This window comes from Seriola dumerili, unplaced genomic scaffold, assembly GCF_002260705.1.
Source record: "Seriola dumerili isolate Sdu_G_001 unplaced genomic scaffold, Sdu_1.0 BDQW01000219.1, whole genome shotgun sequence".
In the NCBI taxonomy this organism is placed as follows: Eukaryota; Metazoa; Chordata; class Actinopteri; order Carangiformes; family Carangidae; genus Seriola; species Seriola dumerili.
The window spans coordinates 4,552,458-4,575,357 of record NW_019174474.1 but is presented as its reverse complement, the minus strand read 5'-3'; the positions used below and the strand labels follow the sequence as shown (position 1 = coordinate 4,575,357).

At 43.5% G+C, this 22,900-nt stretch overlaps 1 protein-coding gene across 1 annotated transcript in view; it reads left to right on the top strand.

Moving 5' to 3' along the window:
• wwox (WW domain containing oxidoreductase) overlaps nucleotides 1-21,240 on the top strand; it is a 143,974-nt gene extending 122,734 nt beyond the window's left edge. Inside the window, exon 9 of the mRNA XM_022754530.1 lies at nucleotides 19,742-21,240. Within this exon, the coding sequence (XP_022610251.1) occupies nucleotides 19,742-19,933 (192 nt within the window). The 3' untranslated portion in view covers nucleotides 19,934-21,240. The remainder of the gene's footprint in view (nucleotides 1-19,741) is intronic.
• Nucleotides 21,241-22,900: the final 1,660 nt, after the last annotated feature.

Here is a 22,900-nt window from a genome sequence, read left to right as displayed (position 1 = left end):
TAGCAGCAGAGTCAAATGCAGAGGCCCAAACCCCAGCCCGGAGCTCCAGACAAGCCTGGGGAGGGGGAGTCAGGCTCAATCTGCAAGTTTAATATCCCCCATCAGGTTTTAAACCTGTTTACCTTGCAGATTTGATCAAGGATACTGATGCAAATGGAGGCAAAGGCTCCTCGCTCTGGAAACCTTCTGTCCAGTGGTTCATTGATTCATGCTAAATGGGTTCAAGCATCATTCTTAATCACTCACTTGACTCAATTGATATTGTCCTAAACACAAAAGAATATCGGTTTCTCTTCTCACAAACCTGCATCTGTAACGACGCACTGTTGTGGCCTACTTTTAGTCTGTTTGTGTGGCTGTTGTTGCGTCACCGTTGTCGTTCTCCACGGTTATAATAATCACTGTGACAATTGACAGCTGCAGGTGGTCTTACCAACTCTCACCAGACAACCTAATTTAACCCGGTAATAAATCTCTGTGCCCAGTTGGCCATTTTAGCTGTTTGGCACAGGGCACTGTAAATTCACCCTAATTAGATCCTCCCTCTACTCCTCCCACTCTCTTCTCCCGTCTTTCCTCTCTCCTCTGACTCAGTCCCTCTCCCCTGTCTCCTCCCCTGCTCATTGGTACATATGCTCATACACCTGGCCTGCATCGTTACCTGTTTACAAATGACCAGGCTGGTTCTGCTGGCTTCAGCATCCACTCCACCACGCAGTACTGAATCGCTCTCCCTCTCTCGCTCTCTAACCTCCCCTGTGTCATAATTAGACCTCAGAGCTCATGTTTGCTTAATATCATAATCCAGTACACCTGCATTTCTCTCTCTCTATAGTGCTTAGGTGTACCACGCACCCCACCTACACCCCCACTCCCCCACCTCATACAGATAGAGTTTTAGAATTGATGTTACCAGAAACTGTTAGCGAGTGTATGTATTTTGTTTTCACTTTTTCTCACCACCAACGCAGCAGCACTGAAGGGCCAACAGCACACCCCTTTTTGCAGTTCCTCTAAAAGGTATGAGTGTTGAGTATGTGTATGTTCTGTATGTGTGTGTGTGTGTGTGTGTGTGTCAGGGGTGTCAGTGTCAGGGCTAATGGTCTCTAGCAGGGGCGCCAGCCTGAAGATTTATGCCACAAATTAGTCAAATGTGATCAAACAGCAACCCAGTTAATCATGCAGGACCCACGTTTGTCCCTGCTTTATCTACAGGCATAATTATAGACACCCATTCCTGTGACAGGCCAACGGCAGGCCCCTGTGGAGTGATATTGGGGGGTCGCCACGCAGTGTTGTCACGGTGATGAATGTCTTAGGGTTGCGAGGAGTGTTTTAAACACATATATACTTAACACCCCCTTGTGAATACTGTGAGTGAAGGCACGTCCCCTGCAGAACTGGCCCAACTGTTAGATAAGGACCAGCTTCCTAAATGAATATTAGTGTGAATGAGTCAGGTCCCACTTCCCTCCCCAGCCTCACAATTTGAAGCACTTCAGCCATTAAGAACAAACGTTGCCATAAATCCAATTCATCATATGACTCCCAATTCATTATGTGTTAAGTGTTGACTGGTTAAAGTGAGCTCTATCACTCATGCCCTCCCTTTTTCAGCTGCCTCCTCTGCAGTCTTGCACAACTTGGAATGTGGGAATGGGACTCATCGAGCAGTATTCTGTTATTCCAGACCATTACCATGTGCCAAGCTGGGAAAGAGATCCAGTGATGTGTGCTGCAGTTTGTGATTGGAGTGGATCCTCTCTCTCTCCCCCTCTGACAGCCATTTTAAACACTCGTTTATGCAGCGCTTTTAATATCAATAAGAGAAGCAGGCAGGCAGGCGGACAGGCAGCAGTTTCTTACACACACACACACACACACACACACACACACACACACACACACACACACACACACACACACACACACACACACACACACACAGAGTGACACACACGGCCTGGCTGGAAATCAGCAGCCTCCATCTCCCTGGTATGACAGGGTGTGGTAATTATGTCTCTGTGAGAGTGTGTGCTGTTTGCTGGGTGAAAAATGATAATGGGGTGATTTTTAAGTGCCATATCTCCCGCACGGGTAATGAAAAGTACTTTTAATCCAGTTCGGAGGAACGGAGGGGAGGAGGAGAGGAATGGCTGGGGAGAGGAAGCAGAAGGGTCTGTTGTGATGGGAGGAGAGGAGGAGGAGTGGAGGAATAAGAGGGTGCTCTGAGGGTGGAGGGATGCTGATAGAGGGAGCTGAGGAAAAGAGAGATGGGGGAGTTCTGTATGGAGATGAGGGGAGAGGACGAAACGAGGAGTGAGGAGTAGGTCTTCAAGGCAATGCAGTGGCTGAATCTGTGTGGTGTGTGTGTGTGTGTGTGTGTGTGTGTTGTGTGTGTGTGTGTGTGTGTGTGTGTGTGTGTGTGTGTGTGTGTGTGTGTGCGTGTGATAGGGGGGCTTGTGTTGTTGTGCCAGGGGAATGCCTAAGCCTTGGCATGAAGCTTGAGCTCAGCAATTAGAATAATTAAGAGGGACTGACAAGCTTTTAGAGTCTCTCTCATTCCCCTCTCTTACTCTACCCATTTCTCTCTCCCTCCCTTTCTCTCTCTTTCCTGTGCCAGCTGTAACCGTGGAGTATGTCGGACAACATTATGTCGGTTATGTCAGGTTAACACACACACGTGCATTTTGTTAGAAGTCTGCGTGTGTCAGGTGCGTGAGCACAAGTGAAGGGTGAATTGGGAAACCCTGCAACTGTGTCTCTCACCCACACATTCCCTTAGATCCGTGCACAAAATAAAGGTTGCATTAACACAACCCATGTATGATACATTCATGCTGTGGGAATCTATTTTTGTGAGGCCGCTGTGTAGAACATAGTTCACTAATAATACCCTTGAGTCAGGATTGCATAAAAGGTTTATCACAATCACACCTCACAAGTAGGGACTGAAAGAATAGGTGTGTGTGTGTGTGTGTGTGTGTGTGTGTGTGTGTGTGTGTGTGTGTGTGTGTGTGTGTGTGTGTGTGTGTGAGTGTGAGTGTGAGTGTGAGTGTGAGTGTGTGTGAGTGTGTGTGTGAGAGAGAGTTCACTAATGACTTCACACCCCATTAGCGCCTTTGCTTGATATGTCACACTTCATTATGTACTTAGATCAGTGGTGCATGAACTTGGAAACGAGTGTGTGCATGTATGAAACATGTTTGTGCTGGGGAGTGTGTTGCTGCACCAACTTTTGGCCATATTTCTCCGCTTGCATTGCAGACCAGTGGGACCTACTTTTCTAATTTTCTTTAAATTTTTTATGACACACTACATTGTTGGCTAATAAAACAATTTGCCACATTACTTGGTACATTACATTACTTACAATGAAAATGAAGTTGGCTAAAATATTGCTCTGTGTTTAGATGTATTTTATACCGTCTTATGTAAAGAGGCTTCAGCAACTTATGCTCTTATAACCTAGAGTAGACTGACTTTACATAACATTAATTTTGTTCAGTGAAGGCTCTTTAACCTGCAATTAGTCCAGAATAATTTTGGGACCAAATTTAGTCTTCCTCAGTCCCAAACTTGGCTCTGGACCCAGAATGTGATCGTTGCTGGGTTACTCGACATCATCTGTATGCAGGACACCTGTGAGAGAAAAATAAATGTCCTTGTCTAAGCAGATACATTTCTATCTGTTTAAATCTGCTTAATATTTTATAATAGGGGCCTGATATATGGAGAGTTTATTTGTCTTCATAATTTACAAGATCTCTTGTGTGTGATTCATAGATCAATTACTCAAAGAGCCACCACTGTCCAAACATTTATTCCACTGTTTAAGCATGCCTTTGTATATAAATCCATCATAAAATCCTAAGTGTAAACTCTTTCTGTGCGTGTTTGCATGCACGTATACAGGTATCAGTGTTTGCGTGCACATGCGTGCGTGCTTGTATGTGTATGCAGCACATGTGATATGTTTTAATTCATGGTAAACAGACAGCGGTGCGGCCAGGCAGGTTAGTTTTATCAGAGTGTGTTTATCTTAATTCCCCTCAGTCTCTCTCAGTCCTACCATCCATTACCTGTCTGAGGAGGCAGCATGCTCTCCTGGGCCCCACACACAGACACACACAGTTACCTTGGCGCTTAAAATATGATGATATGACTGTATGAGAGTATGTATGTATTGCTCACAGCGTATGACTAACTGCCTGTGTCTCTGTCAGTTTCGTATGCATTGTTGCCTTGGCTCATGGAGAAGATGATGTTTTCATAGCGGTCTATTGTGACCTTGGTGGTGTAAACGGGTTTGTAATGTAATCATGGGCGGAGGAGAGGAGCTGCTCTGACAAGAAACCATAAACAGGCTAATAGATGCATGCCATGCTAACGTGACACATCTCACACATCACATCATAGCATATGCCGTGGCACACACACACGGTACATTGAGGTCGGGTGTGATAAAATTGCAATTTTTGCCCGTCAATCTACACTCAATAACCCATAATGACAAAGTGAAATCGTGTTTGTCAAATTTTTGCAAGTGATTAGCAATAAAAAAAAATTAATTCAGTACTTTATAGAAGCCCTTGTGGCAGCAATTACAGCTTTCATTCTACTTGGGTAAGTCTCTACAAGCTTTGCACACCTGGATTTGGGCAGTTTATCCCATTCTTCCCGGGATATCCTCTCAAGCTCCATCATATTGGACAGGAGGTGTCAGTGAACTGCCATAATGGGGTGTAAGTCTGGGCTTAGTGTGGGCCACTCAAGCACAGTCAGAGACTTGGTCCAAAGCCACTCCAGCATTGTCTTGGCTGTATGCTTCAGGTCACGGTGAACCGTCGCCCCAGTCTCAGGTCACGTGTGCTCTGGAGCAGGCACTGTAGGGATGGTGTTAGCCAGGGGATGAGGTCATGATTCCCTAGACATATAGCCTGGAGTTTTGCTCAAAGGTTAAATTTTTGTCTCATCAGACCAGAGAATCTTTTTCCTCATGCTCTGAGTCCTTTCAGTGCTGCTTGGCAAAATCCAAGCAGGCTGTCAAATGCTTTTTACAAGTAGCTTCCATGTAGCCACTCTACCATAAAGGCCTGATTGCTGGAGTGCTGCCGAGATGGTCGTCCTTCTGCTTCTCCCATCTCTCAAGAGCACTTCTAAAGCTCTTTTAGAGTGACTGTTTGTTTCTTGGTCACCTTCCTGACCAAAGCCTCTCTTACCCAGTTACTCAGTTTGGCCAGACAACTCCAGGAAGAGTCCTGGTGGTTCCATTTCATCCCTTTTATATGAAATCTACAGCACAATAACATGAAAAAAGTGAAAGGTTCTGAGTACTATCTGTTTGTAAAAGAGAGAGAGAGAGAGAGAGAGAGAGAGAGAGAGAGCATCAACATGTAAATATGAACACTCCAAACACTTTCATGCACACACTGTGTGTATGCTCACATTACCCCCTGTGTGGAGAATGACAGGCTCTTTCGGGGGTACGACTTTCTCCCCATGCTGTTTGTCTTTAGGGTCACGTCCTGCCCTCTAACTCCTGACCCCTGACCTTTGATCTTAGTCCGTCAGACAGCAGACACCAGCTCTGAGCTGACAGCTCCCAAAGCCCACTGACCCCAAAAGCAGAGAGAGAGAGAGAGAAAGATAGAGAGAGGGGGGAGACGGAGCTGTGACCGTCGACCTCTCTTGGAGGGGGAGCAGTGTACACCCAGCGAGAGTGACAGTTTACCTGTTCAGAGAGGTCAGGAAGAGAGAGAGAGAGAAACAAAAAAAAAACCCCGATCTTATTTATGAAATATGAAAAGGAAAGTGAGGGGAAATGAAAAAAGAAAGGGATGTGAGGATTGAGGAGAGGGGAGAGAGGGAGGAGGGGGAGGAGGTGAGGAATGAGGTGGGAGGACAAACATGGGTGAACCTGGCTAGTGGAGGTCACACTCTGCCTGAGGAGACAGGTGCCTCAAGATTAGCCTCCACATTAATGGCCTTTACTTACTCTCTCTCTCTCTCACACACACACACACACACTCACACACTCACACACTCACACACACACACACACACACACACACACACACACACACACACACACACACGCATACGTGGCACCAGCCAGTGCTAGAGAACTCCTATACCACAGGGACGTGGAACTAGTGAGAACACAGCTCTGACTCTCATATCCTATTTATACATCCTTTCCTGTACATTACAATCCTATTTAGCTCGCCCTGCTTCCTACACAATCCTATTTATGGACTCACCCCCACCCCGCCACCTCCGCACACCCCCCTTCCACTCTCGAATCCTATTTGTGTGCCCTCTCCTCCCGTATGCAGGTGCCATCTATCCAAAAGGCTGCCTACTGGGTGTGTACGCTGTGATTCAGATGAGTGTGTGTGTTTGTGTGTGTGTTCACCAGTGATTTGTGTGTTAATGTAGCATTGAAATTGGAGTGTTCCACCCAGGAATAAGAGAAACACTGTTCTTGGACTCTTGTGTTTGCAAACATCAGTCAGTTGTTCTCTGGCTAACTAAGAAGCTTTTTTTTTTTGGTCTCTAAAGGCAAACAAGCTTGAATTTCACATCATTATGCACTGAGAGGAAACACTGTCCAATCAGTCTTTCTTCTAAAGATGAAACAATCCCAAAGAGTTAATGTGAGACTGGAGTTGCTTGCCCTCTACCACAACCTCTGCTATCTGATGAAATACATTGCACATCCCTATATCTGCATTCATAAATCGTCCATAAGTAAAGATGAGTGTCTGTGTCTTCTGTCCCGTCCTATCTCCACCTGTCCCTGTGACAGGCCTCTTATCCCCCATTAGTGTATTTAAACAGGACAAAGTGCCTGTCCATATCAGGGACCTGTCTCCACCTGGCTCCCCTACCTGTCACTCACCCAGCCTTATGAAAGCATCCTCATTCTGTTTGAAGGTGGGAGATGAAAGGAGAACAGCAGTCAGGGACCTGGTTGGCCTGACAGACCGGATTAGAGTGGCCAATCCGGGAGAGAGAGGTATGAGGGAGGAGAGAGAAGGGCGAGGATGTTCGTGCCTAACTGGATTAGAGGAGGAGGTGAAGGAAAGGTATATGTAGAGCAAGGGTCTGTGCCTGTCTTTATTAGGAAGGAGGAAGGAAGGTGTAGCAAAGTGGGCGTGGAAACCGGTGTGCCGGTCCACATGAGAGAGATAGGTGCTGGTTGGCAGTTGAGGGATTTGTGTCTCTCAGACACAGGTAATGATGAGCCAGCAACAAAAAACTCAACATGCCGACACACCATCTTCTTCTGATGAAATGGAGAGGAAGACAGACGGGCCGCCGTGGCACAAGGTTAAACAGCTCACTGCATACCGCTGCTGTATCGCCCCTACTTTGTATACACAACTGGACTAGTTCAAGTTATATTGATGCCCAGTGCGAGTTTTAGGCAAAGGATTTCAAACAAGTGATATATGACGTCTCCCATTTGGCAGACATTTTTATCCAAAGCCAACACTGGAGTGAAATAGTGTGAGTGAGCTGAATTTATTAATCATTCAATTAACTAAATGTTCCTTCTTGGTATGGTTCAGATGAATGGACTGTCAGTCTTTAATGCAATCTAATTCTCAGCACACCTCAAGAGAGATGCTGTGAACGTAACTGCTCTGCAACTCTTTAATTTCTCTCACTCTCTCACTGCCTTTCACCTGCATTACTCATTCCCCGGTACGCTTTTGTCACATTCATTTTTTGCTTTATTATTTCTCTGCATCTTGCAGTCTCCATCTAGACTCTTCTCTCCAGTAGCAACAGTTTAAGTCGCCCTGTAGCCTCCTATCTTTATCTCTCTCCCTCTGTGTCTCTTTCTTACCTCCCTTCCTCAGATAGAGTCTTCCTCTGTGTCTTTGGGGCCGGCTGGTAAAGACAGTCAGGGCAGTCGATCGTATCAGACTATCAGGCCAGTTCAACCATAAATTACCTGCAGCTAACAAAGCGTGCTGCTGTAACTATTACACAGGCAGTCAAAGTCACCCCGGCCCACACGGCTAGGCTACACACTCTCACACACTGAATGATTGCAGGCCAGAGAGAGAGCTGTGTTTGTGTGCATCTGGTCAGCCGCACACTGAGATTTCAATATTCACCAGATGCAACTTCGAACGGGGGGGGGGGGTAAAAAGGGTAAAAATGCAGTAGAGACAGAGGCAGATGATGACCAAATATTAGCATGGTAGCTTGGTAACGAGCAGCAAAACCTTTATATGATTTCAGCATTACTATTAAAGCCAGACGGATATATTCACATGGCTTTGAGATCAACCATTCTGGCATAGATTTCACAAACATTATTGGTCTTTGTAAACATTGGAAATATTGGGTTCTGTGTTCATTCTGTGTCCTGTGTACTGTGTTCATTTGATAACATTGCTGTAATTTAAATTTTTTTCAGCTCAACCAATCACACTTTAAATAGAAATATTTAAAAGTAATAGTAGAAGAAGTTGTAGAAAAAAACCCGTAAAATATGAAGATGAAAAAATGAAACCGCCATCTCCAGTGAAAGCCAGAATTTATGCAATTTACAGCTCAAGCAGCAGGAAATTTATCATTTCATTCTGTCATTTAATTAAGAATATCCAGAAGAGTAGTTTTACACAACTTCTCTTTGAAATATTTGAAACATGTCTACTTGATGAAATAAGATCTAATTGTTTGAGTTGATTGTTGAGTCAGTCCGTTTAAATATTTTATGCCAAAATTGTTGCAAATGGTCAATGAGCCTCAATAACTCAGAACACGATCGATAATACTTTACACTGCCTGAAAGTACACACCCTCCTCTGTCATTAGCCATAACCATCCACGTTAATAGTCAGAGGGTATTGGAAAGTAATTAGAAATGTATCCATGGTTAATTTAAATGGGTCTTCATTCAGCTGGTGTTGGGGCAGTGTCCGCTGTGTTCCTGTATGTTTAACTATTTGTTGTGTTAGAGACAGAGCAGTGCGTCTCCGTCGCCCAACTGTATGTGCAGGTCTGTGTTACTGGCTAATTGAGAGCGTGTTCTGTGCTGCAGCTCTGCCCCGGAGGTTAGTGTTAGCACACACACACTGTAGCAGGACAAATGAGAATACACCCCACCATCTGCCCAAGAGAGACACTCCCTTGCCCTCTCCTTGTCCCTCTACCCTTGTCCCCCCCCCCCACTCCTTTTACTCTTTTCGTCTCATTTTTATTCCTTCCCTCATGCTCCCACCTCTCTTTCCACCTTCCCACACCTCTCCCTCTCCTTTCACTGTATATTCTATCCCATCTTCCCACAATTTGATCCTCCTTTCTGTCTCTGTACCACCTACTCATTTCTGCCACTCTTGTTTCCTCTGTCCTCTTTTCTGCCACCTGCCTCTCTCCATCCTGAGTGAGCCAGTGGGAGGTGTGTTTGTGTTGTGGTGTGGGGGTTCAGGCTGTCGTGTTAAGGTGTTACCGTACTCCGACCGCAGACTTTCAGAATGTTTCGTGGGCGCGATCCATAGGGGCTGACACCGAAGGTGACCCCCGGTCGGTAACCTTGGAGACCAACTTTATTAAAATGAATTTGAGTAGAGGGGCCGTCCTGACAGCAGCATAATTACATCGCAGAGCATCAGCACTAATTTATGCAGCCCGCATTCAACCGGTCAGGAGTGCCGAGATGGGGTCAGCGTAGACACACACACACACACACACACACACATTCATAGTAGCATTCTGGGACACTCACTCTCACATTGACTCAAAAACACACACTGATACAACTGGATCAGCATACCAATAAAAATAGATAAATACATTCAGTTTCTTCTTACACTGCACAATACACTGGCTCATCCCTCTGTAGTGTTTTTACTGCTTTGAGGGTCAATATGTGTTTAAATGTGAGTAACATGCATATATGACCTGCGTGTATGTGTGTGTGTGTGTGTGTGTGTGTGTGTGTGTGTGTTCATGCTCCAGAGAGTCAGTGCGTGTGAGTATATTTAGCAGTGTTATAGAGACAGGCGCTGGACAAGTCTTATTAGTGTCACAGCTGGAAAAGTGCAGCAGAGAGACGACTCAAAGGCACATCAAATACAGACCGCAGATTCACACATCAAATACAGCAAGTTTGCTCTTGTTTCTCTCTAAAGTTTAATGTGTTTAATCAATAAATAAAATGAGAAAAAAAAATCTGAATCTGCACACATTTTCACTGTAGTGGTCTGAATGAACAAGATTCTCATTCTTCTCATTGGTTTGGCTCATTTCTAGCACCTCAGTTTATTTTGATCAGTATTGTCAGACCCTCCATGAAGCTTGGAATGCGGTCCGGGTCTCGTCCTCCCTTTACCATACCTTCTAATGTTGTTCTGTGGCCCACCAAACATGCAAGCATCCACTTTGACCCACTCAAATTTTTAATGTTTAGCTGAGCCATACTTCCGGACTTGACCATAAATGACAAGAGTGACTTAAAGTATTTTCTTGCAGTCTTGTTTGTGACAGCTTTTCATTCCGCTTACAGCTCACACTTTGTGATTTCCATCACTTTTACTCATGTATTGATTGGTAAGTTCCTCCATTAACAAAGATCCATAATGAGAAAAAACAATTCTGATAATGTGTAAGTGGTTTACAACCTCGCTGCAGCACAAAGTGTTCAGCCATCCTCTCTTTGATCACAACTGAGCCTCTGCTCTGATAAGTTTCCACTCCCCAGTCCTGAACCTCGTCATGACTGGTCTCATCTGTAAAGGATAAAGCAAGAGATGGACTGAAATGTGAAGCTGGGATGAGTGGAGTGGGGAGAGAAGAAGAAGAAGAGGGGGTCAGAGGAAGAGGAGCAGGAGAAAGTGCAGTAGAGGAGAGTAAAAGGAGGTGAAGAAGGAAGGAAGGGGGGGGGCGACATGGATATATGTCACAGCTCCAGTCACTCCATTGTAGCCGTTGTGACCAAGGGCACACTAATCTATCCCATTAGCAGATCTCTCCAACTCTCTCATAATGTTACCGCTAGCTGCTCTCCTGTGACGTGTTCTTGGTTTGTGTGTGTGTGTGTGTGTGTGTGTGTGTGTGTGTGTGTGTGTGTGTGTGGGGAGAAAGGGAAAGAGAGGCTGAGTTTGTGTGAGAGTGTAGGTAAGAGACTGTGAATGAGACAGAATGCTTTCGTGCGTGCGTGCGTGCGTGCGTGCGTGCATGCGTGTGTGTGCGTGCGTGTGTGTGCGTGCGTGTGCATAATGACAGTTCAGCTAGTTGCTCTCCTGTGAAAATGACACGTTCCTGCCAAATTAATATCATTACTATCAGAGTTTAATGGGCCAGTGCTGCCTTCTTATTTAAAACAGAACATCCCTCTCTCGACCTCCATCACGAGGTAAGGGGGGGTGGGAGAATGGGTGAGAGGCTAAATGAGCAGGATAGACAATGTGAAAAGACTGTTTTTTACTCTACCATGGCCATAAAGAGGAAGATGAGCTGAAGTCAGGGTTGAGATGAGCTTGACTGCAAACAAACAAAAATATTGATGATGAACAACACATCGTTCATCTGTGAAGGAAAGAGCTTACAAAAAAAATAAAGATCTTATGAACATTTTAACGTGCAAATGAAACCCACTGTTTGTGCATTCAGTTGGACTAGTCTACTTATCATTCACAGTTTTTTTTCCCCCAACCATGTCAGTCATTTGCCTAAAAATACATTTCCCTTTGCTGCTTTGTGTGATAGCTTTAAAATGTATCTCTGCTCTGTTGAACAATGGGGCTTCCCTCCCAGTTGTAATGTTAAATTTTGGGATTGTATTCTTAGTAATTGTTACAGCTGGGTGCATGTCTGCTGTTGGAGTGACGCCGGTATCATCACTGGTACTTAACATAACAAAAAGCCAGATAATGTTCGCATTGTGTTTGGTGTGTTCGGGTCTCCTGCCTTTTCTGCGGAGAATTTTGGAGGTTTTTGGCTCTTGGGGGCATTTTTCTTTCATAGATGGTGTTTTACAGTACGCTTTTCTGGTCATTGGTTTTTATTTTCTTTTACGGTACTTTTCAGTAGGTGTGTGTACAGTGTGAGCAGTCTGTTAGGGTGTCATTCTTCACTTGGAGTCGGCACTGTGATAATGAGTTCATTTGGAAACCCACTCTGCGGGCTGTCTGTGCATGTGGGCGCACACATGGCTGTGTTTGCACATGTGTGCACATTTGCACAGTTTGTATTTGTGTGAATATAACTATTGCACACTACATTGTATGTGTGTGTGATTTTTTTTTTTCTTTTGGTAAGTGTGTGTGTGTGTGTGTGTGAGAGATTCTGAGTATGGGAATATGTCAGATTGCCGCAGGAGACCAATTAGCTGGTGCATCAGTGAGGAGGTGAGCATACACACACCTGTGTGTGGCCCTATTACACCAGCTCATCACACACTCACATACCAACACACAGACAGCATTGCTCTGCTCATAATAACAACATACTGACACTTACAGTACATTGACCATATGGAATAATGACTCCGCTGTGCCAAACTGTCAAACGTGAGTCACCAGCATGCGTTATTTCAACCAGGTGTTACTAACTTAACCAACTTTTCTGAATTATGGCTTATCTCACTGCTGCTGAATGGTTGTCGTTAGCAATATATACTTTACATCGGAGCGTTTCTTTGCTCAAAACTGCACGACTTGTAGCATTCATACAAAGTAGATGCGATCAAAGAGTGATTCAATCCAAACTTTGAGGCGTCGTGCGCTGACGCAATCAGGTGAGAGTGAAAAAGCAGATCACAGCCAATAAAGCAGCCAGGCCTCTTCATGTATAATTCAGATCTTTTATGGCAGGCTATGCACCCATATGGGCATGCTAAAGGAAGACTAAGGCCATTTCCAGCCAGAGAAAAGCCCTTTTAAAAGCTAATCCCTGTGCCAGAGTCCTGCTCCTTTTACTGCTCCTCTTTAATGAATAGGTGTCCAATAAGGCCTTTTATTGTCTTAGCATATGTTGCTTTTATTAGGGGAAAATAATTAGGTTGTGCGGATCACTTCGAAAGTCCTCTCGCAAGATAAAAATGAGATAGTTTCACAGTCGCTGCGCAAGTCCTTCTGACTCCCCGTCGTTTTCCCCTTGGATGCCTTGTGTCCTAGCTCCCTCATCTCCTCTTCTCCTTCTCTTCGTGCTCCTTCTCCTTGTCCCTCCTCTCATCGTTATGCCTCCCCTCCTCCTCTCCTTCTTGTCCTTTGCATTCCCTCCACCTCGTTCCTCACTTCCTCTTCTATTGTTCCCTCGAACATGTGGGCATTAAATGTATGCAGGGATGTCGCATTGGACTGCACATTTACACACACACACACACACACACACACACAGCAGATGAACAATCACGGTGTGACAGGAGGCTGTTGATGACTGACACTCGGTTGATCTTATCTGGCGCAGAAGGGGTAAAGGGAGGGCCGCAGAGAAAGAGAGAGAAATAGCGCAGGGGGGGTTTCTGCGGTGCTTTGTGTTGTGTTCCTGTCACTCCTACATGGTTTACCCCTCTGCTCCTTTCTCTCTCTCTGCCTTCTCATCTTCGACCATATCACTCTGCTCACTTATATAGAAAGAAAGAGTGTCATCTGTGATCTGGGACTCCAGGGAAAGAGATCCATTTACTCACCTACTATGACCGTTTACCCATGAGACCTCAGCTACAGCAGCTCTGTATGCCCAGTCCTGTAAGTTATGGGGCTGGAGGGGGGATGGGACTGCAGGGGAATAGGGATCTGCAGAGGGCTGATGGAAAAGAAGGGGCCGAGGAAGGAGCAGGGGGCAAGGCAGACAGACGGAGAGCGATTGAGCGGGCATGATGAAGGAACGGATAGAGAAGCAGGGAGGGAGGAGGCTGATCCTTCCATCCTGTCCTTAATGCCCCTCAGGGGAGCACGCTGCCAGTAGGTGAGTATTAGCCATCAGCCAGTGGGCTAATGGAGGGTATGAAATAGAGTTTAGTACATACAGATGACCAGGGGTAGACTAATCACTGGGGAGACTCATGATGAGGAAAGCTGGTCATTCTCTAGGGGTCTGAACAAGCTCTCAGTCACATTATGGACACGGATTTATTTCTTATTCCAGGCTGATGGATGTGTGGAAATGAATAATCTGTTTCCCTCATAATATTCTCTTACTGAAATTATTTTATTGTGCTAGAACAGACAAAACGCACAGTACAGTCACTTGCTTTTGTCTAGTGTGACCTTTGTCCTACCTCAGTCAGGGTGACAGAGGTCACCGTAGAGTCAGAGGGGTGAGTGTCACGGTGCTTTCTGAAGTGTGCGCTGAGGTGTTTGAGGTGCTAATCTCCTCTGCTCTTGGTTGAGTGGTCAAGCTGAATGGAGGGACAGCTTGTTTATCTGAGGGGACCGCATTACCCAGGATTCCCTCTACAGCTGGGCCAGGCACGCTCAGCTGAGCTGTCAACTCGCAGAGGTTACCACGGCTGAGGGCAAAGATTACTTTACACACACACACACACACACACACACGCACATGCACGCACACACAACCACAGGAATACACAGGAGAAGCTTATGATTTCAATGGTTATTTATTAAATGTAAAATATCTTTAGCACAGATTAAAAATCAGACACCTCCATCTATTTTAAACATCACAGGTTGAAAAAAAACATTCCTGAAACAGAATCACGATCCCTTTGAGTCCCACTTTCAGGATAGCTAGTCCACGAGGCTGGGCAGAGGGCTGAGGCAAAAACCGCACTCCTCCTGAACCCTTTGCTGGGGCTACAAGCCTGGAAGTACTTTCCAAATGCATGCTGTAGCCTTTTTACACTGGATTGTAGAAAATGTTTTTTTTATTCAGCAAGTACCTTTACAATTCAGGTGTTTTAGCAGTTATAGATCTGATTTAAAAAAAATCTGTAGCTTACATGTCTGTTTTCCTAAAACCGGACTGTGTCTAAAACAGGGTAAAATAGTATTTGCAAGAAAGTGTTTACCTTATAGAGCACCACAGTGGGTACTTCAAATCTCAGGATGTTGCTTGTCTGTGATTGACAGGTTACCAAACTTCAAGCCAACTAACAAAAGTTATTTTTGGTTCTGACCAAAAATGTTTCCTGGGCCCGCTGCATATTCAGTGGGCCTTCACATGACAAGCATGGACATATGCTGCAATGATCTGTGGTTCATGCCAGAAACTGAACTTCTCACATTGTGTCCCAGGCATAAATAGCTTTGTCCGTTTTGCCAACATTTAGCACGGCTGCTGAATTGGAGTGCCATCACAGAGGTCAGCTGGTGAATGCTCCCCCTCTCCTCTCTGCTCTGCCTCAACCCTCGCTGCTGTACAAATGCCAACTGACAACAACTGACACAGATGGTGAGCAGAAACACAGAAGGACAGGCAAAGGAAGAGAACCACCCACAGGAGTAAGAAAACAGGAAGACTCTACACACACTGTCCAAGAGAGGATATTGCCTGACAACATTATCAACTCATGTATTTTAAACCTTTTTAATTTGAATCTTTTCTTTTTTTTTTCTACTTTTTTAAATAATTCTTTTTTTTTTCAGCACATGCCATATGAGAATTTGGGGATTATAAAAGTACCTGAAAGAATTGCTAGGTTTTCAGCATGCATAGCTGTTCGTATTTACAGGTTTGTATGTACAGGGATGGGCCAAAAACAGACTGCTCTACAGTACTGGGTTTATTTACATCCAGGTCAGAGGGAGAGGTCAATGTCATAACTACAGATGTGGGGTGAGGGGTCACATGCATAGGGTCAGAGAAAGCTCATATGGCTGAGTACAACTTGGATGATGAAGACACAGAACAGAACACGGCAAAGTAACATTACTGTTAATTCAACAACATCACATCTCCCCCACTTCCCCTTTTTGCTTTTGAATACGCTCAATAAGGAGTTTTCAACAACTGATTATTGCGTAACACTATACAAGGACATTTCTATTGCAAGTCCATGAGGTCCTTGGGTAATGAGTCAATACTGACATTGGAAGACTTGGATCTGATCCCAGAGCAGTTCCAGAGCCATAGTAGTGGAGCCCGGGCTAAGTGCAGGCTCTTTGCTGCTTATCTACAGTCAGCTTATTGCAGGGTGCTTTTTATGGATTTCCTCTGTATTTGGGTGTTTTTATTACCCACGAAAGCAGATATACACAAAAGTAAGTAAAATCTGCTCTCACTTGATATAGTCCTGCTCCTTTGGTTTGTCATATTGCTGTGATCTTTGTGTTTTATTTTTAGCATAGAGGATAATTTTAGATTTAGGGTGAACCTCATCTGTCCCATCTTCTCCCCTCCCCGAAATCAGTGTGGTAGTAGCAGAGCTCTTGTTCTTTTGGGGAATGTCCGATTAAAGTCTCGGGTCATTCAAGACAAGTCCTGGTCAAGTCTCATGTCTTCATCTGAGTCTTTCAGGTTTCTGAAGGCTGACTGTGCTCACTAATGACACAGCATTACACCTAGGATTTAATTGTTTGTATTTCAAAACCGAGACCATACAAAAAAAAAAGAAAAAAAAAAAAGAAGCTACTAATGTTAAACTAAATGCTAAAGTCGTGCCAATTCGTGCCAGAGAAGACTTGGAGGACTTGGAATAAAATATCTGAGGCAGGACCTTGTGAGTGGCTTCCTGAACAGGCCATTTGCACAGCAATAGGCGGGGAACAACACACTCATAAATTTGATCACAATGATTATGTAAATGCACTTAAATTACTACAAGTCTTTGCATTAACCTTTAACATGGCAAACTGCTGCATATTGTTATAATTAGTCTTAGTATCAGAGATGAGTCCACGTCAAATCTCAAGTCCCCGTTTCTGCAACTTAAGTCTGAGTCAGAGTCAGAGTCTACAGCTCTGGGTAATAGAGAACAACTCTTAAACACTACAGGTGTTTTTTTCTGAAAACTACTATACACAAGGTAATGATTCACATTTAGTTGCAGAAGATAAAAAGACACACAGCAAAGTCCCTCAGTTTGTAGACAGCTAAACTTACAGGCATAATCTACAGTTTCACATGGGTTAGAAGTGGCTGTTTCACCAGAGATGTGTATGATGCACACTGGTTCGGTGACATTACCTTTCATGTAGATTGTCCCAAGTGTTTATCTGTCCGTGCTCGTGTGCAGGCGCATGCACATGTGAATATGTGTTTGTGTGTACTTGTGTAATGTAAGTGTATCAAGGTTGTTGCGCAACCCCTCTTGTTCTTTTTCCCACTACCTCACACACCCCTTGCCTCCTATCTGCAAACACACATGCGCACGCACACACAATGATAGATGGCTGTGGTGGGTGGCTGAGCATGTTAATGCCTAATCTCATCAGCCTTATCTTCTACAGAGGTCGCAAGGTCAAGTGGTGAGGGGGATGAGCTAAACACCAATAAGATAGCACATTGCTGGACAGTCCACGTTTGTGCTGTGTGTCCTCTTACCACTGACTGGACTGCAGCAGCCTGCAAAGAAACAGTCATATAGACTCTTGCTTTTCAAGGAAAATTTTTCAAAAAATGGAAGTACTTTTGAAAAAAATACTGAAGTCTTCATTACAAATTCAGCCACACAAATCTGGATTATGAACATGAAAGTTTTTTTTCTATCAATTTTTCAACTTACAGCAGGACCAGTGTTTGGTAACTGGACACAAACAAACTGCTCTGAAAGTCAGCCAAGTTCAAGGGGGCGTCAGCGAATCAGTGCCTGCAGCACTGAAATCTTCAGTGGAGTTTAAAAGGCATTTAGCTTTCAGACGAGCTAAATCAGATGCCCTAAGCAAGGGAGATGAGTTAAACTGAGCGCGTGTGAACCTGCAACTCGGAGACACTGCTTGGCATTTGTCTGTCTTTGATATGGCGACATGTGATGTGGATGAAGTTATCGCCTCACTGGCAGGTGAGACAGACAGCGGCACACAGAGAGATGCTGCCTTTTCATCTGCTGTTTACCAGCTCTCTCATCACACTGCACTTCAAACACACTCAATCTGCTGCTGCGACGTTACACACCAGGGCTCCTCCTGGCGGAAGTTTACTTAGAGCTCAGAGGGGGTTGCGCGCGTGTTTGCGTGTGTGTGTGTGTGTGTGTGTGTTTGTTGATGAGAAAAATATTTCTTGGAATCTGATTTGTGTGTGTTTTTTGTTCCTTGCATTTGCATTTCTGTGCATATTTTTGTACTTGCATGTGAAAGTATAAATGCTTTAGACCTTGATGGATATTTCCACTTCATGTGTATTGGTCTCACAGCTGCTGTAGGAAGCTGTTCAAACAGTTGGCATGTAATGTGGTGCCATTATGCATGTGTGTATGTTTGTGTGTCTTGCCCATGTTTGACTACTGCATATACGGGGTTGTCTCAGTGTGAGCCAGTGCTCTGTGCTAAACACGAGTCCTCAGTCGTCACATCAGTGTTCCCTCTCACTCTCTCTGCCCCCCATCTGACTCTCACTCCCTCTCATTGGGAGATAAAGAGACGAGCCATTTCATGTGGCCGTATAGAAGTCGTCTCCAGCCTCGGAGTTTGCAGGGAAGCTGTCACAGCAGCTTTTAGCCGGAGCTGCAACATGAAAGATCCCTCTTTGAGCAGTTGGGTTATGTGTGTAATTCTCTCTGACGTGTTTATTCTGCTGCAGTTTCAGCTTTCATTTTCAAATGTCACAGAAATCTCTCTCCTCCAAGAATATCCCTACTAATTACTGACTGATGGGGAAGGGTGTATCTGAGAACTTAGCAGGTTGCGCCCAAATACTGTTTCTCTTTCACAGCGTGTCTCGGCTTTAGACAACATGAAACAGAGTCATTTTCTGGCTTGAGACTCGAGTGATTTTCAGGTTTAAACTCGCTTATAAAATAAGAGAGAGGGAGGCCTTACTGAGAGAGAGCTGGAGGGAAGGTCTTGTGACATGTGTGTGTTTGTGTATTGTATGTGAAAATACAACCAACGAACTTCTGATTTAAACACATAGATACAGAATTGTACTTACATCATTTCCAATACTTATTCTCAACTCAACTTCGAAAGCCTAGCCAAACCCATATGCACATCATGTGAAAATATACATATTCGTAACCATGGCATTAAAACCTGCTCTTTTAGGATTTACATAATAGTTGTGGTTTCCCTGTTGATCCCCATCCATACAGGAGCTGGTGTAATTTTCTTGTCCATGTTCTCACGTTTGCCATTGTGAGTCTATACATCTGTAGCATTCACATGGTCCCATATAGCCAGAGGTCCTGTACACACCGGGTAGAGAAATAAATAAATAAATATATGTATATAAATATATGTACAGTAAGGGGTTATGCTGTTCCCATGGTAATATGACCCAGTCATCATGGGCTACAGGGGAGGGGAGAGACGGCATTTCGGCGTTTTTCTGTGGACACACTGTCCTGCTGTCTCCTTTTGTCTGTGTGTGTGTGTGTGTATGTCTGTGTGTATGTCTGTGTGTGTGTGTGTGTGGTGTTGTGGTGTGTGTGTGTGTGTGTGTGTGTCTCGCAGAGGACATAGCAATGTGGTCGTGATGCAATGTTCGCTGTTCGTCCTCTCTCTTTTTCTCTGGACAGGACACGTCCTAATGTCTGTGTGTCAGTAGATGAGTTCTCCATAATTTGTCTCCTCCTGCAGGCTGACGCCATCTTGCTGTCTCAGTCTCAGGATTCGTCCACTGAACTTGTATCTCCTTCTGTGTGTTTCTCTGTCCGCAGCAACAGGGGGCGGCCACCACGGTGTACTGTGCCGCAGCCCCGGAGCTGGAGGGGTTAGGAGGCATGTACTTCAACAACTGTTTCCGCTGCCTGCCGTCCATCCAGGCCCAGGACCAGAGCAACGCTGCCAGTCTGTGGGAGCTGAGCGAACGTCTGGTTGCTGAGAGGTCAGCAGGCATACAGGCCCTCTGATGGACGAAGGAGGAGGAAGAGGACGAGGAGGAGTGGGGGGGACTAGCCAAACAGGAATCAAAGAGGAAGGGTGGTGGGTCACGGTGATGTCCAGTTAGGTATAAACTGAATAAAAGATAACTGTACTCTGACTGCACTATACAAGAGAGCTGCCAAACCACAGACGTCCATCTGGATGTGTCACGTCACTACGGGGGCTAAAACACACTACATATACAGTACAGGAAGGGGTTTCATATACACTCAATTGATAAAATATAAATCAAAGTCTGAGTTGTGTTAAGCTCTGCTGTGGTAGTTTACAGTGGGGGGGTGGGGGACAGGAGAAGATTTGGGACAAATTCAGGGATCTCTTAAACTTTGTTCTGTCTCTGTTTTTGTCTCTGTAGCTTTTTATAACTCTGTCACGTCTTCTCTATTCCATGACAGTTTATTTAAAAGAGCAACGTTCAAAAAAGCAAATGACCTGTGTTGTTAACAAGACAGAGTTACTTAATAAGCATACACTCTATGGCATATGCATCTGATTCCAGCAATAGTGCACTATATGGCAAATATTGTGTCTTCCCAATTAATGTCTGTATATTCAGTATCCTCTTGTCTAGCTCTACGTAGATGTTGATGTTTCCTATTGAGATACAGAGAGCATTGGTTAATCATTGTGCTAAATCTTTTTTGGGCACAGAAGAAATGAGGAGTAATGGGCATGTGACACTTATGGATATATAAACACACTAGAGGTATGATTCTTATGGCTATATACATTATTCTGCAATAGTTTTATTTCTTATCAATGTCCCTATTCGTTTACTGTACAATATTTACAATATCCTGATTTCTGGCCATGTGCTAAAGGGGTGTGGACATCATATTTTTTCTGTTTGCTATTTGACTCAACCTAAGTATTAATAATCTATACTCTGGTAAGTCTTAATTACAATTTGGAGGTATTTATGGGACGATCTGTGTCCAGTTGAATACCAAATACAGATGGTGGAGAATCTTATTTCCAGAGCTATGGTCTTTAATTTCTGTGTTTCTTCCCTTGTGGTTTGTCAAGAAAAATGTGAGTGATTTCAGTCTCTTGTTTTTTTTTTTTTTTGTTTTGTTTTGTTTTGTTTTTTCACCATTGTTTTAATATTGAACTCTGGCTTTGGGTTTGCTGTGGATTGGTTGCCCTGAAGCCGCTGTTGGGACGCTGTTGAGACATTGTGCTTTATGGCAGTCTGGGTGCCGTAGGTTGCTCTTGAAACATCAGCATTCCAGTGTCATGATATCTGTGAAAACAAAAAAATAAAAAGGAGAGAAAGAGAATATTCAATAAAAATCTGTTTTACAGTAAAGTGTGTGTGAAATCCTTTCAACCACAGAAAGTGAGAAGTCCATTCATTTGCAGACCATTAGGGGGAGATATTTGTGTATGGAGCTGACAAGTAAGGATCACTGATGTCTGACTAAGTAGGACTGGCATCTACAGAGCCACTTTGCTTGATGATACATGTAATAAAACAATAGCATTTTTGTCTTTGCTTTGGTCATATGCCTTCTGTCTCGGCATAAAGCATTCAGGTTCCGTGTGCAACTGGACAGATCAAGCAGTCAACCCCACAGATGACCTGAACTCTCACGCGAATCCTAACCTTAACCTTAAGCTGCCTGAAGGACTCATTCCTCCTTTTAGAAAAGCAGCAGGATGACACACAAACACAACTGAACCGCAATTCATGATTCCTATTTTTGACATCTATTTTTCACCTTGTACTGTCTCTCTCCTTACAGTCTGTCTCTTTTTTCAGTATTTTCTGTCCCTCCTGTGCAGACACACTCACAAAATATCATCATAGAGTAAGGCATAAAAACATCAAAAAATAGTAAGGCATAAAAACATCAAAAAACGTCATAGTATAGTAAGGTATAAAAATGTCAAAAAATGCCATAGTATGGTAGGACTTAAAAATGTCAATAAAACATCACAGTATAGTAAGCCTTAAAAACGTCATAGTATAGTAAGGCATCAAAACATCATACTATAGTAAAGTATAGTAAAAAAAAAAAAAGTCAGAATAATAAAGCATAAAACGTCTTGGTATATATAGTAGGTCATATAGTAAGTCAAAAAACATCATAGTATAGTAAGACTTAAAAATGTCAAACAATGTCATAGTATAGTGAGGAATAAAAATGTCAAAAAACGTCATAGTATAGTAAGGCATAAAAACATCAAAAAACGTCACACTATAGTAAGGCATTAAAACATCAAAAAACGTCATAGTATAGTAAGGCATAAACGTCATAGTATAGTAGGACTTAAAAACATCAAAAAACGTCACAGTATAGTAAGGCATGAAAACATCAAAAAACGTCACACTATAGTAAGGCATAAAAACATCAAAAAACGTCATACTATAGTAAGGCATCAAAACATCATAATATAGTAAAGTATAGTAAAAAAAAAGTCAGAATAATAAAGCATAAAACGTCTTGGTATATATAGTAAGTTATATAGTAAGTCAAAAAACATCATAGTGTAGTAAGACCTAAAAATGTCAAAAAAATGTCATAGTATAGTAAGGCATAAAAATGTCAAAAAACGTCATAGAATAGTAAGACGTAAAAACATCAAAAAACGTCATAGAATAGTAAGACGTAAAAACATCAAAAAACGTCATAGAATAGTAAGACGTAAAAACATCAAAAAACGTCATAGAATAGTAAGACGTAAAAACATCAAAAAACGTCATAGAATAGTAAGACGTAAAAACATCAAAAAACGTCATAGAATAGTAAGACGTAAAAACATCAAAAAACGTCATAGAATAGTAAGACGTAAAAACATCAAAAAACGTCATAGAATAGTAAGACGTAAAAACATCAAAAAACGTCATAGAATAGTAAGACGTAAAAACATCAAAAAACGTCATAGAATAGTAAGACGTAAAAACATCAAAAAACGTCATAGAATAGTAA